We start from the raw sequence: 18,292 nt of genomic DNA, 5'->3' as shown, positions 1-18,292 counted from the left end.
GATGGCCACTTAGCTCTCTTTGGAGAGCATGGTGCTGACAACACCAAGTCAAGGGTTAAGATCCCCTTACCGGTCATCTTTAAAAAAAAAAAAAGAAGATGGAAGATTTTTAAGGGCCAGCTAATGAGGTTTTAAAATAGAGGAGATATGAAAACATGTTTCTATTTTCTCTTATTTGTCTGAACAGTCATAGAAAATATTTAGGGAAAAATTAAACATGTCTTTTGTCTAGTCTAATATTGGTTTCACGTTTTTTTGTTTGTAGTATGCTAAAGGACCTTGACACCTCTGACAGAAAGAAGGATGTTCTTAACACATCAAAAGATCTTTTATCAAAACCTGAGAAAATGACTACACAGGAGTCTAATCCAGAAACCAGGACAGACTGTGATGGTACAAAAAGTATTTTAGACATATCACATATTTCAGCTACTTATTTTTGAAAACAAAGTAAGATTGTATTTTCAACCTGTGGCTATATAGTATAAAATGACAGATTCATAGTCCCTTATGTTCTAATGTCATAGAATCATCCTTTTTTATTGGTTAGCCAGCATTTGCCTTAACAATTCATGAACTCAGGGTCTCAACTCAGATAGTTCTTTCTCTATCTTGAAAACGCTAATTGTTAGAAAATTATTTTTCACATTGAGCACAGCACAGTTTACCCCCTCGTGAGGTAAATATAAAGCTCCTAGAAGGTTTTTTCCCATGGGCTAAATATTATTAGGTCTTTTAACTCTTTATAGATATTGCTTTCTAGATCTTTTATCCTCCTGGTTCTCCCTTGTATATATTCTGGGTCTGTGTCTTGATGTCCATCTAAAGTTTAATATTCTTTTGCTTGTTTGTTTAATTTGTTTCTAATTTACTTTTATTTTCTACTAAATATCTAGTATAAATAATCTGATAGCACTGCAAGACTTCGAAAAATAGCACTCTCCTTTCCCACTCCTGATTTCTACTTTCCAGAGGCACTTTCAGTCTAGAAATTTGTGTCCTTCTATTCTGGATATTTTTCTGGTATTATTTGTTTTTATCTTTTTTCTTTTTTCTCTTTCACTCTTTCTGGAACTTCAATTTTTGGATGATAGACCTCTATTAATTATCTTTTCTATTTTCCATCTCTTACTTTTCTACTTTTTAGGATATTTCCTCAATTTTATCTTTAACTTTTCCATGGAATTTTTGTTTTTATCAAATCATTTTCCAAGAGCTCTTTTTTGTTCTCTGAATATATCTGTAGCACATTCTATTCTTGTTTGATGGATGCTGTTCTACTTTTGCAGTATGTGTGCATGTGCACATGTGTATGTAGTTTTCTGTGTGTTGTTTTTGTTTCCTCTGAATTTCTTTTTTATTTTGGTCTGTGAATTTATTGTTAGAGATATTCCTGAACTGTCTGATGTCCTAGGCACTCTTCCAATTGCCTTACAGTATTAACTAATTTAATCTTCACAGCAGCCCTTTAAGGTAGTTTCCATTATCCCCATTTTACCAGTAAGGAAATTAAGGTACAGGAATGGTAAATACTTACAGTCATAGAATTAGACAGCAGGAGAGCTAGGATTCAAACACAGCAGTGTTGAGGCTCTTGAGTTCACATTGATAACCACTATACGATACTGTCTATATCAGGACAAGGACAGAATGTCATTAGAGGCCGCACTCTCGGCTGGCTTCGCTTCTATTCATCACCACTTCTTCAACTAGTTACAAATCTACCTTCAGACCATGTTTCTCTCCCTTATCCATGGGGATGCAAAAGACCTGCTCATATGACTGCAAAAAGTTCAAGGTCTGAGGAAACAAGAGGGAATAGATGGGGCATTGGCTCTAGAACGATGCAGACCTGTGATAGAAAGCTGTCTCCTCCTACTCCTGGCTGTGTGACTATGGCAGATTAATTAAACTTCTCTGGACCTGTTTTTTCTTCTGTAAAATGAGAATAATACAATATCTACCTTGCTGAGTAGTTGTAAGGATTCAAGGTAAAGTACCTAGTATGCTGTAGGCCTTCAATAAATGGTAGCTGTTATTGGGTTTTGGGGTGTTTTTTTTAGGGTTGTTTTTTTTTTTTTTTTTTTTTTTTTCCTTTAATGGTAGCTATTGTTATCTGCCAGTGTAGTAATCCTTTCAAAGAAGAAAATACATTAAGATGGCTGGATTATTTTTTTGAGCTCTTGCTAACTCTCTAATTGTTTCCTCTCCTTAGAGCACACAAAGCAGTCATAACATGTTCTAGAATTTTGCCTTGAATTGACATCAAGATCACCAGCCTGTAGCTTTTGGCAATCACTGTCAAAGTGTTTTGAAAATGAGAACAATGTTTGTCTGTCTTCACTTTCCACCAACTCTCTTATTCACTAGGTGCCTCACGTATCAGCGACAGGGGCTCTGAGGTCTTGTTTGCAGGTTTCCTTTGTATTCTGAGGTGTAATCTGTCTGGACAAGGAGACTTGAGCTCCTTTCCAGTAGCTAGGTACTCTGGTATCTTTCTCTGAGCCTGTCCTGGCTTTCAGTTCCTTCAGACCATTGTGTATTCTCTTTCCAATCTGATGCCGATTCTCCTTGCAGAGAAAACAGAAGTAAAATAGGAATTCAGCAATTTCACTCTTACCACCTCATATCTCACATCCCTATTTCCCCTAGTCACGAGTAGAAGTCCGAATTTCCCAGGTCATTCTCCGTATGTGCTTGTCCCCATGCTGCTCTATGTACAGACCCTCTGTTCTGTCCTCTCATCCTCTCCTCCCTGCCTTTTAAAACCTTCAACTGGCTCTTCTCAGTCAGCAACACTCCTGCAGTCTCCTTTTCTTCTGAACATTTTCTTCCCCTTCTTTCTCTCATTGTCTCCTGGAATACTGTCTCCTTGCGGCCAACCTAAACTGGTTTTGTCTCCCATTTGCCTTAGGCCCTAGAGGTGGAGCAGACCTCTTTCTTGCTTCCCATTTTTACCCTGAACCATTTTTTTCTTTCCTTTATCCAAAATCTCACCTCCTTCTAAATTCTATTTCTTAGTCATAAGGCTTAATCAAAAATATATGAAGTGGGCTGGCAGGATTCAGATGTCCAAATATGTCATCAGGATTTCTCTCTCACACACTCGCCTTCTCTCTCCTGTCTTCTGCCCCATCTCTGCATCTCAAACCCATATTCCTTTTTATCTGCTTTCTTCTTTCTGTTGCATTGATCTTATTCTCAAGTGGTCTTTCCTTGTGTGGTAGCAAAGATGTCCACCAGCAGCCTATCAAGCTTGTGAAAGAGAGGTACTGTTTTCCAGTCAGTCTAAAACCCCCCCAGTCCTAATTCCCACTGGGCTGCCTTACATCAGATGCCCACTGAGGAGTGGGGGTTGGTGGGAGTTCTCTAAAAAGAAAATCTAGATGCTGTGCTGTTATCATTAAAGAGAAGCGTGGATGTCAGGCAGGGCAAAACAAGAAGTGGGCTCTTGCCTGTCCAACCCTTAAAAATATACTTTGTGCTGGCATGGTGAGATTTACACATGGAATTAGCAAAACATCATAGTAAATTGATAAAACTTTGTGCCTTCCAACGCCCTTGGTTATCCTAAGGGAAATATTATTTAGTTATCATGAAATTAAATGAAAACACAGGTATGTGCTCTCATGGTATAGAATAGAGACAATCTGATTTCAAGTTAATTCACAGGCAGATAATAGGACAATATACGGTTGTTTATGATATTTGTTGTTAGTCTGTTTCTGTTGCTTATAACAAAATACTTGAAACTGGTTGATTTATAAAGAAAATGAAATTTATTGCTTCCAGTTTCTGAATCTGGTGGTGGTAACAGTGACCCAGGGGTCTCACATTGCAAGATGGTGGAAGTAGAGAGAACACAGAGAGAGAGACTCTCCTCTCTCTTCTTTTAAAGCCTTCAAAACCATGCCCCTGACCACCATTTTTAATCAATTCACTACTGCAAGGTCCTACAATCCAATCACCTCTTTAAGGCTCCACCTTTCAATTACCGTAATAGGATTTCCCACCCTCTTAATACTCACAGTGGGGGCTAAGTTTCTAGCACATAAAACTTGGGGGACACAATTCAAGCTTCAGTGAATTTTGAGGGGACAAAATCCAATCCACTACAATATTGTTTTTAGCACTGCTTCACAGTTTACATGCATGACTTTCAAAATCTTAAGTCCTTTTTGTTTTCAAGGGAAAATAAAAAAACAACATTATTACTTTATAGCTAGACAGATAAGTTTACAGCAGCAGCTTATTCACGTGATGGACCACATCTGTAAATTAGTTGATTCTATTCCTGCTGATGAGCTGAAAGCTTTGGATTGTGGGAATGAACTACTTCAGCAGCGGAACGTGAGGTATCTTGATTTTTCTCCTTCTGAAATATATCTAATTGCATTTTCACAACTCTAAGTCAAAAATGTGCAGGGCAAAATGTTCAGGCTTTCTGGCCTGGAAATTACATAAGAATGATTGTCATGTCACTGTGTTTTAAATGTGTTTACTTTTCAAAGTGCTCCTTTAGCATTTGTGTTCAAATTTTGGGAATTGGGAAAAAGGATATATTTTGCTACAATTTTTGTTTGGGATGAAAACTGAAGATATACTTTTGTGGCGTACCGTAGTAAACTTCATTTAACATGTTGTTCTCTTTTCTCTCTTCAGAAAGAAACTCATAGCTGAAGCAGATTTTAATAAAAACGATGCCAGTCTTGGTTCAATGTGGAGATTCATGCCTGATTCACTTGGTAGCCGTGTGGAGGGCGATTTCCTCCCTATGGGGAATTCTATTAAAGAGTTAAATTTTCCACACCTTCCCTCAAATTCTGTTTCCACTGATGAATGTTTACTGACCACCACCCCAGGAAAGACAGGATTCTCAGCAGCCTCGAAGAATCTCTTTGAAAGACCGTTACTCAGTTCCCATTTACAGAAGTCTTTTGTAAGTAGCAACTGGACTGAAACACCAAGGATAGAAAAAAGAAATGAATGCTCTTATTTCCCGGGAAATGTTCTCACAAGCACTGCTGTGAAAGATGAGAATAAACACACTGCTTCAATAAATGACTTAGACGGAGAAATCGAGGCTTCCTATGATATTGATAATTTTGACATAGATGACTTTGATGATGATGATGACTGGGAAAATATAATGAATAATTTAACAGTGAACAAATCTTCTACAGCTGCCTATCAACCTATCAAGGAAGGTCGGCCAATTAAAGCAGTATCAGAAAGAATTTCTTCAGCCAAGACAAACTGTCTTCCAGTGGCATCTACTGCTCAGAATAAAAACTTCTTACAGTCAATTCAGAATTACACTGGTAAGTTTAAAATAAATTGAATGCTTAGATATTATATGAAAACAAAACAGTCCAAAATAGGAATTGCATAATAAAAACCATAGCAAGTCATCACTGCCTGAAAACAGCATTGTTTCTATGCAAATTTCCGCTGATAATATGAATTACAAATCACAATTTCAAAAGCAAGTTGCTCTTTTGTCTCTGTAGCAGCTGTAGTTTTATAAAATGTGTAATTATAACCTATTGTAGTAAAGCTCTAAAGTCATTACAAATGTGCTTTGCCTTTAAATTAACATTTCTTAGTCCTTAAAACAATAAAGTTCCTGAGGGCCAAGTTTTTAATGATTTTGGGGGATGGGCAAAAACAAAGATGAATTTACATGCTAAAACTATGTGTATTTTTAGAATTCTGGATGGGTGAGAATTGGTTAATTTATAAAGTAGAGAAACATTTGTGTCTTAAAATTTGAAAATATAGGGCAGTCTAAGAACGATACATAGTCAGAAATTTTAAAAATCAATCCAGTTATTTCTTTGGGCCTAGTGCTCACTATGTGCTGTGAACTGTGCTGGGTTGTGGTAATACAATGATAACAACTGGTTCCTGCCCTCTTGGAGCTCACAGTTTAGTGAGAGAGAAGTTCTTAGAGTGAAATTAGCCATTGTAAAGGTGCCAGAAAAAAGCCAAAATTATTTTTAAAACTTTATATCAACCCTATAAATTTATCAAAAGTATATTTTAACTGAAACAAGTTTTTATGTGCAAGGTTTTATAAAGTACAGCCTTCCCTATTTTTGCCATTGATGACTTAATACCATGGAGGTTGTTCTTACAGTTATGATGTTGACCTTTAAAGTAACCATTAATGGATTTATTTTTGTATCATGTTAGAATGTGTCATACTTGATGTTCACAATTATCTTTGAAACAGTTGACTGTTGAGGTTAGAGTAACTGCCAGAGCTGGCCTAAGTACCTCTTGTTCTCTGTGGTGAACCAGAGTTGCGACAGAGAGGATGCAGGGCAAGGGAGAATGTGAGATCTATTATGAAAAAAGATGTGAGGAAGCTGAGGTTTCAGACCTGGGTGACTGGGAAAACTGTGACACTATTAACAGAAATAGGGGAGTCAGGAGGGAGAGTCAACTTTGGAGAAAAACTGAGGAGGACTATTTTAAGACGAGCTTAAAATGTTGGTAAGTCAATTAGGTAGAAATGATTTGCAGACAGTTGGAGATGCGTGTAGGATGGAACTTAAGAGGGTGTCATTCTGGTCTCAAGAGAGATCTAGGCATTCTCTGCATGTAGGCTATGTTTAAGATCACAGGGCTAGGAAAATTACAAAAAAAGAGCCCAGTCCCAAGTATCTGATGGACTCCCAGTTTTAAGGGGCATGTAGAGGAAGTGGAGCCAAGAAAGGGAATTTATAGCAAATTGAAACCCCATGATTGTATAGGAGGTAAAGGGAGAAGAGGATGGAGAGAGTGAATAGCAGTGGTAAGGTGCTGCAGAAAAGTCAAGGAAAGACTTGAGCCCTTGGGAAGTCTCTGATGGCTTTTGAGGTTTGTTGGGAAGGAAACCTCGGTAAATGGTGAAAGAAGTATGCTATAGGGAAACGTATGCCAGTGATTCTGCGGGGTGAAGGATAAATGCTGAAACTGACTTGTTACCTCCGTGCACTGACTTTTCTTAACGTTGATCATTTTCTTAGACAAATCGGCGCAAAATCTAGCATCCAGAAATCTGAAACATGAATGTTTCCAAAGTCTGGATTTTCCTCACACAAAAGAAATGATGAAGATTTTTCATAAAAAATTTGGCCTGCATAATTTTAGAACTAATCAGCTAGAGGCGATCAATGCTGCACTGCTTGGTGAAGATTGTTTTATCCTAATGCCCACTGGTATGTCATTTTTAGATATGAATTGGCAGGAATCCATTGGCAAATGTTAAATGAAAGCCCTTTAATAGAAATAAAATGAACACCTACACAGTATTTCTGTCATTTAGGGACCTCTCAAACTTCCCATGCTGTAGTGAAAAAGTATATTACCTCATATCCTCTGTTCTAGTTGTTGACATCATAAAGTTTATAGCCCTTTAAGATTTCAACTCATTGTGTTGAATTGATTTAGAATTTCTCTTTGGGAATTTTTCATTTTTCTAGTCTAAATAAATCTGGAAAGTGAACAAAAAATCACTGTCAGAGACCATGACCATTTCTGGCAGTTTATTTGATACAGTCTAATGTTGCATGGTGGTTAAAATCATCAGCTCCAGAGTGATGGCCTGCACTTGCAAGTGGTATGAGCATAGGCAAGGCACTTCACTCCCTGGACCCATTTCTTCATGTGTGCAATGGGGATAATAATAAAGTACCTGCTTCACAAGGTATCATGGGGATTAAATGAAAAGCATTTAATGTATTCTTTCTTGGCCCTAATTTTGAATAGTCTGGGACTTTTCATTGTGCTACTAAAACTTATAACAGCTGTTCAATGATTTATAGTCATTCATGTAAGAATATTGAATAAGCAATTAAGAAAGGATGCATGGAGAATTTGGAGTTTTTATACCTATGTATAGTTCTCCCTCTGCATTTTTTTTCTCCTGCTTCCTTTTACTTGCCTCGTTGTGACCTTTGCCAAGTTAGTTATTGCCATCTTTATTAAATAATGCTGACTGGGCATCTGAAAGTTTCTGAATTGATCTTAAAATTTAGACGATGTTGATTCAATAATTAGCATTTCAAATTTTATTAACTTGTTGATCACTCTGTGTCTTCCATTTAGAGTCTAATTTGGTACTCCAAAACTTTAACACTGGGAAGGAATTTGGCAGTGATCTAACCTAGTGATTTTTTTCCAGACTTCCATGATCCTTTAGGGTTTCAAGGGCATTTTTAAGGTTCTTTCCACCCCAATTTTAACCTCTTGATTTATATATATATATGTATATGTGTATATATATATATATATGTATATGTATATATATATGTATGTGTATATATATATGTATATGTATATATATATGTATGTATATATATAAAGATTACAAATAAGGTTTCTTTCAGACCAAAAAAATTTTTTTTAAACCATGGATCTAGTACATTTTTCAGGTGATAAAATTGAGGTATGAAGGTTTAATGGCATGTCTAAGTTCACATAGCTGATTAAGTGGTAAAATAGAAACTAGAATTCAGGTCTCTTCATTCTAAGTGTCCTGCTCTTTCCTTGACATTTCCACGTATATACCAAAATGAAATTTACTTACTACACATACGAAAAGGAAGGAATGTGATATATAGTCTAAAAAAACAGATTGAAGCCCTAAAAACTGCTTGGCATCAGCTTTTACCATCAGTAGATGGGAGAAATTGAAAATTAGGGAATAATCACTTCATCATGAAATGTGTACTGATTTTCTTGCCATTTTGAATTAGAGTTACATGGGGAGAGGTTTTTTTTTGGTCTTTTGAAATTTCTTTATCGTCTGTTAGTACACAAAATTTAGTTCTACCCATCCCAAAGAAAATTGGAAGTTAGTTTCTTACTGATGAGAGTTAAAGCTCAATTCAGTGTTAAGAGGCTCATACTTGGCTGGCCAGTTAGCTCAATTGGTTAGAGTGTGGTGCTGATAACACCAAGGTCACAGGTTCATTCCCGGTACTTGCCAGTGCCAAAAAAGAGGCTCAAACGGTTTTTAAAAATTGAGATCCTAAAAGTGCCTTCTGCATCATCAAATAAATAGTAAACCATGTTCTCTATCATTTTTAGTGTTGTATATTTTATCACTCTTTAAAAAAATAAATATTATATGGAATGTAGTTGTTTTAATACTAGTATCATTATTTTTAGGCCCCTTGTACTGCCAAAAATAAAAAGTTTACTGTATTTGGGTTTACCAAGCAGACTTTGTGAGCAATTTCATTGCATTTAACTTTCCTGCCCTGATTCTTGCTTTTGCTCTTGTGTCTATATAAGATGTCCTAAAAGATTGTTTTTACACGTTATTTAAATTGCCTAAAAAGTTTGGCTCATTCAAGTATGGCAAATTATTGACACCATGGGCAATATCGCTTTGTTAATTAATTTTAAATATTGTATGTGGTTTCCTTTGTAACTTTTACGTCCATGCTCTCAACATAGAATCTAACTGGGGTTTTTTGGTTTTGTTTTTGTTTTTCATTTTTTTCTCTTTCAGGAGGTGGGAAAAGTTTGTGTTACCAGCTACCCGCCTGTGTTTCCCCTGGAGTTACTGTTGTCATTTCTCCCTTGAGATCACTAATAGTAGATCAAGTCCAAAAGCTGACTTCCTTGGATGTAAGTTATAACATAAAAATATTAATGAAAATATGCATGAATTATAAGAATAAAGCATAGCAGTTAAATTAAGTTTATAATGAGCACAAATCTTTGAAAATTCTGATACAGATAACCTCCTATAGTTTGATCTAATTTTATTTTACAAGAATGTATTTTAGTAAGAACTTTTAACCTGTATTTTACTGATATAAATTTTTTTTACTAATATAAAAGGATTTTTTATTACTGCCAGATCAGCATAGTTCTCTTTCCCTTATATCTTAAAATGTATACACATACACATGCCCACACACGTCTTTTTTCATCATAGCTGAGTGTAAGGAAGTATATGAATGTATTCTACTAAATTCTTCATGTTGTGATCAAACAGAACTGTTTTCAGGATTATGAGTCACTACCCCACAACAAGACCACTGGTTTGATTTTTCTTCCAAAGAATATCTTAGTGCATTGACGGTAGCCATTGTTCAGTCATTTGTGATGTTATGGCACTTTGCTTTTATTGCCATTATGCATTAAAACTCTGAAGATAACACTTCCTTAAAAAAAGTAGCCATACATTAGGACAGGAATCACTTGGATGCTAAATTCATGTTTGTCTTATTTACAGATATGAAAAGTAAAGCAAGTAAAGAAAAGGAAATTAGCAATGGGAAGACTATTTTAAGTTATGCTTTTTTAAAAAATGTACTGTTTTTCCTTTGACAAGTTTGATATGTGACTTATATTTGTAAAATCTAAGGATAAATGTAATCCTAAATCAGATTAATGTGTAAAATTTAAATTGTTCACTATTGTACTTAGATTCCAGCTACATATCTGACAGGTGATAAGACTGACTCAGAAGCTACAAATATTTACCTCCAATTATCAAAAAAAGACCCAATTATAAAACTTCTGTATGTTACTCCAGAGAAGGTTTGTATTATATCATTATTTTAAAATATGATATTAGAGGCTACTAGAATACGCATATGCATGTGTATATGTGTATATACCCTTGACCTTGGTGTTATCAGCATATGTTTTTTAAATGTTGAGAATTTTTAATGTACAATATAGTACAAAAATTCCTGTATAACTTTTACCCAGAAACCCTAAATGTAACATTTTGCTATAATTACTTTATCATTATTTCTCTATTTTTTTCCTGAAACACTTGATTGAGAGTTAGTTGCAGACTGATACCTTTTTAACCCTAAATACTTCACTATGTGTATCCTAAAAACAAGGAATTCTCTTACATAACCTTAGTCAGTTATCAAAATTAGGAAACGTACATTGATACAATACTATTACTTAATTTGTATACCTTATTCCAGTTTCACTAATTGTCCCAATAATGTCCTTTATAACCAAAGAAAATCCCAGATCATGCATTGCATTCAGTTGTCGTTTCCCTTAACCTAAATCTTCTTTCATCTAAACAGTTTTTTGCTCTTTTGTCTTTTATGCATTGTCATTTTTTAAGGACGGTTTTGACAATGACCCCTCAATTTGGGTTTATCTTATGTTTCCTCCTGATTAGATTTATGTTATTCATTTTGACGTGAATATCGCAGAATTGATGAATATGCTCTCATGCTTCCTGTCAGGAGGCACTTGATGTCAACTCACTCCATTACTGATAATGTTAGTCAGCTGATCACTTGGTTAAGGTGGTGTCTGCCAGACCTCTCCAATGTAAAGTTACTCTTTTGTTTTTCTGGTTGGTTTTTTTGGTTTGTTTGTTTATTTGTTTGTTTTGCCTTTGTAATTAATATATATCTTATCATGGGATATTTTGAGAATACATAATTATATCAGTATGAACTCATGGATTCTTAACTTTTTCAGTGTGTTACAGTCAATTATCATTATGTATTTTAATGTTCTGATTGTCCTGGATTTGACCAGGAGAGCTCCATCAGGCTGGGCTGGCTTCTGGGTCCTTTTGACACGTCCCTGTCAAGATTGGGTTCTAGATATGCTTGTTGCTACTGGAATGTCACTACTTCTAGGACCTGTCATGGACAGAGCTATGAAATGTGTGTGTGTTTGTGCGTGTGTATGATTTTTCCCCCAAACAACATGCACACACCTAACACATATGAGGGTACTTCAAAAATTTATGGAAAATTACAATTAAAAGATAATACAAATCTTTCCATGATCATTTTGAAGTACCTTCATGTGTGTTGTGGGGGGGGGGGTTCCCCCAAACAACATGCACATACAACATACATCTGTAACCTGTTACCAGTGTAAATTTGTGGTGGCCTTCTGATGTATTGAGGCAGAAAAAAATCTTAGAACCACTTACCTAATAAATAAACTGTTTGATGAATGCAGGAGCACATTCTAAAATGTCTAATTTGCTATTTTCTCTTACTTCTGCTATTCTGTTCATAGATTGAAATAAGAGCCAATTTTACATGGAGGTTTTAATACTGCTTTAGTTGTAATGGAACTTAAAGACAACAAAATCATTAAGTGATGTGTTTAAATGTCGTTAAATGTCTAATGTATTTCTGATCTAGGTCTGTGCAAGTAACAGGCTGATTTCTACTCTGGAGAATCTGTATGAGAGGAAGCTCTTGGCACGTTTTGTTATTGATGAAGCACATTGTGTCAGTCAGGTAAATACTGTTATTTATGTCTTGAAATATCAATAAATATATACTAACTATATATATATATAACTATACATATATATATATACTAACTATATATATATATATATATAAAATAACTATATACTAATATATATTTTCACAACTGAAGGAAAACCCACATTGAGTGAACTATTCTATTTCACTGAAGAATAAGGTAGTTCTTAATATATTGACCAGTGTTGGCTTTCCATATAAAGAAGATCCGAGTAGTCTGAAAAGCAGTATTTTTTTCCAACTAGTGGGGACATGATTTTCGTCAAGATTATAAACGAATGAATATGCTTCGCCAGAAGTTTCCTTCTGTTCCAGTGATGGCTCTTACCGCCACAGCTAATCCCAGGGTACAGAAGGACATCCTCACTCAGCTGAAGATTCTCAGACCTCAGGTGTAAGTAGTTGAAAGTCATGTATTTTAATACTGTAGGGCACTGGTTCCCAGAGTTGCTGCACATGGGCTCACCCTTGGAGCTTTAAAAACTCCCAGTGCCCAGGTTGTACCCAATGTCAGGTAAATCAGAATGTTGGGGCTGGGAGCCAGTATGTTTTTTAAGCATACTTGCTTAAACAAGTGATTCCAATGTACAGCAAAGTTTGGGAACCAGGGCCCTAGGTCTTTTCTTCACTTACTGAAATTAGAACTATCCCTGCACCTACTTTGGAAGTCGGGATAAATTGCATGCAGTACCTATTGACCCTGGTGCAGTAATAAATTAGCTTTATTTATCTCATTTTGGCTTCCATATGTTCCAGACTATACTTCTTTAGATGAACAGATGATCCTGCTTTGTCATTTCCCCTAAAATCCCAGTTGTATCCAGGATGTTGAAAATAGTCCAGAAACTATGTAGAACAGCGTTTTTACTTTATTTTCATCTCAGCAGCTTCTTGTTGCCACCAAATCCATAATCAGTAATAAAAACTACTATAAAAAATATCCTACGTTATATCTAGGTTGTACGGGATTATTTTGTACCTCTACCTGCGTTTGTAGAGAGATGCATTCTTTGGTAGGTTCATTTACTCAGCAAATATTTATTTAATATCTGTTGTGGACCAAGGTTAAAATATTGTTTCCTTCTAATTTATTAGAGGGCATCTTGAGTTTGAGGTATAAACATTAATATGGAATGCCTAAAGAAGTAATTACTGAACAGGGTGGATTTTTAAAGCACAGCTTTTGTTCATTTGAAAATAAAGACAAGCTGACTCTATAAATATTGTTAGCAATAAAAACAATGACAGTATCGGGGTTATGAGAAGAACTGAAAGTTCCATATGAGGGATAATGAAGGGTGGGGAGTCATGAGATTAAGATAGCTACAAAAGCCTTGACAGATTAGACTGACAGCTTCTAAATTATCTGATTTAAAACAGAATTCAAGCACTTTGGGTTTCTTCTATCCTTAAGTTGTTTGGGTTAGCTTAAAATATTTTGTTGCTAATAGCACTTTTACATGGCACTAATGATTGTTATGCTCATGTGCAAGAATTTTAGAGTCCTCAGAATTTTGTGTGTGTAATCACAAAATTTGGAATGGAATATTTTAATTTAATCTCACAGAAGAGTGTTTGTATAAAATATAGGGGAAAAAGAGATATCTTGCTTCCATAATTGATATGCATTATAATGCTATATTTAAGATGTAATATTATATTTTAGGTTCTAATAAATAACCTATATGATAGAAATTTGCTTCTACAAGTACTACATTGACCTATGAAAATTTTTCTTTTTTCTAATAGGCACTGTTTTTAGCTTTTTTCCATCAGCTTATGCCAGATGCAATCTAGTGTTCTTTTTAGGTCAGTTACATTAATTGGCAAATGCACATAGTTAAAAGAAATGATATAAATTCACTACCTTTTGAATAACTTTTTATAAAGGATTTGTGATTTATATTTGAGTAAACAGTATACATATTTATTTAGAGGCAGACACCTTGAATCTCTTTTGCCAGTAATGTGGGAAGGAAATCTGCCTGGGAAAACAAGATTGTACATTTCCAGACTCTAGCATGTGGTGCCTTGTGCATAACTGACAGTTGGTAAGAATGAAGAATAAATGAAACATATGAAGGAGTTTTGATAAATGTGGGTGAAGTGTGAAAATTTGGACACATACATTGATTCCTTAACATATTTGGTACTCCTGTGCATTTGGGAAGGTATAAATCCCTTTGTGGAAGTAGAAGATTTTAAGGAACACTTTCTGGTACACTATTTCCTGACCTTCTTTTCTACCAATAGACTGTTTAAATTTGCCCAACTGCTACTGTGTGTGGCCCTGATGAATTCAGGTATCCCTTGTGTTGGAGCCATGGCCCCTTTGCTCCTCTCCTCATGCCAGTCTGCAATAATTTTCCTCTTTGGAGAATACAAGAATAGATAATAGAACAAGGCACTATTGCATTCCCTTAGAACATGGGAGAGAACTGGTAAAATACAAACTGGGAGACAGCAAAGAGGCAGACATATAGACATACCGAGTTAACTGTAATACAACAATAATAGCTAACACTTACATATCTGGCCTGTACAATGTGCCAGGCACTGTTCTTGGCATTCTATGTGTATTAACTCACTTATCCACGCAAAATTCTCAACATAGGTACTCCTGTTTTCCCTGTCCTATGGATGAGGAAACTAAGGCACAAAGAGATTATGTACCTTGCACTAGGTCGTGTACCTAGCAAGTTTTAGAGTGAGGACTTAAACTCCAGTAATTTGCTTTCAGAACCCTTTAAATACTACATCAAATTGCAGAAAGAAGTTAAGTGGTGATTAGAGATGTAAATTACAACTGCAGGAATTCAGGAAGGCAGTATTAACTGTAACCTCAGCTAACCACTAACTGTTAATGAAGAGAAGATAGATAGAGTTTTATAAAGGAAGCAGGCATTGTAAGATGGATGGTTATTGTAAAAAAGTTTAAACAGCTCTATTGAGATAGAATGTCTCTACAGATTCTTTCCTATTCTGGACATTTCACGTAAATGGAATCATGCAATAAGTGGCCTTTCATGGCTGACTTCTTTCGCTGAGCATGTTTTCAGAATTCATCCATGTTGTAGCATGTATCAGTTCTTCATTCCTTTTTATTTTCAAATAGTATTTCATTTTATGTACGGTACTCTGTTTTATTTATCCATCCATCATTTGTTGGATATTTGAGCTGTTTTGGGGTTTTTGGCTATTATGAATAATGCTGCTGTGAGCATTTGTGTACAGGTTGTTGTGTGGACGTGTATTAGTCCGTTTCTGTTGCTTATAACAAAATACCTGAAACTGGGTGGTTTATAAAGAAATTGAAATTTATTGTTTACAGTTTTGGAGGCTGGGAAGTCCACAGTGCAGGGAATACATCTGGTGAGGGTCTTGGTGGTGACAGTGACACAGTGGTCTCACATTGCAGAAAATGGCAGACCAGAGAGAGCAGAGAGTAACCTCCTCATTCACTCTTTTTAAAGCCATCAGAACCGTACCCATGATCACCGTTTTTAATCCATTCACTATAGTATGGTTCTATAATCTAATCACCTCTTCAAGGTCCCACCTTTCAGTTACCATAATAAGATTTCCCACCCTCAACAGTTACAGTGGGAATTAAGTTTTGGGGGGGACATTCAACCAAAGGCAAGATGTATATTTTCATTTCCCTTAAGTATATACCTAGGAGTGGAATTGCTGGGTTGTGTGGTAACTATGTGATTAACCTTTTGAAGAACTCCTAAACTGTTTGCCAAAGCACCTGCACCATGGCACAGTGTATGAGGGTTGCAATTTCTCCACCTCCTCATCAACACTTGTTACTGTCTGTCTTTTTGATTATAGCCATGTGAAGTGGGATTTTAACAGGCAAAGAGTGAGAATTTAGGGCTGAAGTTCCTGGCATGAAAGTACAGATCGGGCAAAAGGAATGGGGAATAATCCATTGGATAAGTGGAGAAACATGGAGAAGGGTTGACCCTGGAAAGTTCACTTGAGGCCAGATCCTGGAGGGTCTTGCTTATTATGATGGTAAAGTGTTTGGACTTGATTCTGTAGGCACTTTGACCTGGGAAATGGCTTAATCTGAACTGTATAGTTGGGTGATAACTCTGGCAGTAGGATAGAATATGGAGTAGGGGAATAAGAGGCTAGAGGCAAGACAGTCCTTTAGGAACCTATTTCAGTCATCTGGGAAAGAGATGATTATGGTAGTGTTAACAGCAGAAGGGGAAGGAGGGGACAAAGTCAAGACAGAGGACAGAGTTGAATCAACAGGACTGGCAACAGATTGCGATGAGAAGGGTGGTCACAGTTGAAGTTTATAATAGTTTCTAGAGCAGGTGACTAGTACCATTGAACATAACTGGAAATGCAGGATGGGAGAAGGTTGGTGGAGAGGATAGGTAAGAATTTGATTTTAGGTGTGTGGTTTGGGATGTTTAAGGGATGAGTGGTGATGACCAAGACAGCCATCTTCATACTTTCTTCTGTCACATGTACATCCTAAAGGACTCTTAGAAAACTATGTACCACTTGCACATTTTTAACTTGACACCTTAGATTTTTCAACATGAGTTTAAATAAAGAGAATGTGGTCTGTTATAATTATCAACATTTTTACCATATTGTTCCCTAGCTTTTAAAAATGTATCCAGTGGAATATAAACACAATAGCAATTTTGTACCCACTATCATCCATTTACAAAAGTCATTAGGGACTGGCCGGTTAGCTCACTTGGTTAGAGCATGGTGTTGGTAACCCCAAAGTTCAGATCCCAATACTAGCCAACCACAGAAAAAAAAAAAAATCTTTGTTCATTTACAAAACACATTAAAAACTTTTAACTCTTTAATAATCGGATATTTTACATTTTTCCCTTTTCTCCTTGAGCTCATATTTCTCTTTCATTTCTCCCATAGAAGTTTATCCTAAGGTAAAACATTTTTATGCATGAAATCTTGTTGCTTACTGTACCTGCAAGAAAAATTTATAAATTAAAATTTGTTTTTTAATTTCCTATACTGAAATTTTCTTCTGGATTGAATTATTACAATCATTAGTAGTACATAATTGATTGGAACAACTTAAATATATTTTTAAAATAATTCTCAAGCATAAATTTTGACTGAGAATGTATGTCTTAATGAGATAGGACTTTTTGTTTTTCAGTAGTTCACATATCTACAGATGAATTGAGTCAGTTCATATTTCTTATTTTTATATATTTAAGCACTGAGAAGTATTGCTCACATAAATATGAAGAGGAGAATGGAAACTATTTTATTGTAGCAATAACACTCAATTATTTGAATTCCTTCTGACATATATGCCAAAATTACATAATGATCTGTCATCAAAAATTATTTTTAATGATCTGTCAGCTGGCATCTCAATTAGTCCTCCAAATTTTGTGGTAAGCAAAAAATTGGAAACTATCTGACTGGCAAAATAAGCAAGATCATTTGTTATTCACTTTTTCTGGCAAATATACCCTTTAAAAAAGCCTTACCAAGACTTATCTAATGACTATTAAGTATTCTCATTGCTCTTTCAACGAGAACCCTGTCCTGTATCCAGTACATTTGGTAGAGTTGGGGAAATCAAAATACCATTAGCTTCAGTATACCTTTCATAATGTGGTTTTTGGCAACATTCTTTTATTGTGTGATATGTTTGGGGGTTTTTTTGTTTTGTTTTGTTTTGTTTTTAATTGTGTGATATGTTTTTAAATATAGTTTTCTCAAAATTTTGTGACTGCAGATTGGCTCTGTCAAATATTGGGAAATGACGATCATATAATCTAATTGGCAAAGCTACTCTACATTGCGACGTCAATCGGCCAAATTAGATGATTTTTATATATAAAAAAATTCTGACTTCATTTTCTAATTCACGTAAACTAATTAGTGCACATCCCCCTGAGACCTATCTCAGTTCCAAAAGCAACAAGAGCTGAACACAAGTTGACTCCATTTCCTCTCACATCACTTTCAAGTGACATGAGTTAGACACTCTGGACCTG

The 18,292-nt window shown here is 35.5% G+C and overlaps 1 protein-coding gene across 1 annotated transcript in view; it reads left to right on the top strand.

Annotated features, from left to right (window-relative positions):
• BLM (BLM RecQ like helicase) overlaps positions 1-18,292 on the top strand; it is a 75,044-nt gene that overhangs the window by 24,519 nt on the left and 32,233 nt on the right. Inside the window, exons 5-12 of the mRNA XM_063090496.1 lie at positions 266-393; positions 4,223-4,355; positions 4,663-5,321; positions 7,014-7,205; positions 9,506-9,624; positions 10,432-10,545; positions 12,147-12,245; positions 12,521-12,669. Of these exons, the coding sequence (XP_062946566.1) occupies positions 266-393; positions 4,223-4,355; positions 4,663-5,321; positions 7,014-7,205; positions 9,506-9,624; positions 10,432-10,545; positions 12,147-12,245; positions 12,521-12,669 (1,593 nt within the window). The remainder of the gene's footprint in view (positions 1-265; positions 394-4,222; positions 4,356-4,662; positions 5,322-7,013; positions 7,206-9,505; positions 9,625-10,431; positions 10,546-12,146; positions 12,246-12,520; positions 12,670-18,292) is intronic.

Source organism: Cynocephalus volans, chromosome 3, assembly GCF_027409185.1.
Source record: "Cynocephalus volans isolate mCynVol1 chromosome 3, mCynVol1.pri, whole genome shotgun sequence".
In the NCBI taxonomy this organism is placed as follows: Eukaryota; Metazoa; Chordata; class Mammalia; order Dermoptera; family Cynocephalidae; genus Cynocephalus; species Cynocephalus volans.
The sequence above is the reverse complement of the archived record's forward strand: the minus strand, read 5'-3'. Positions and strand labels throughout refer to the sequence as shown.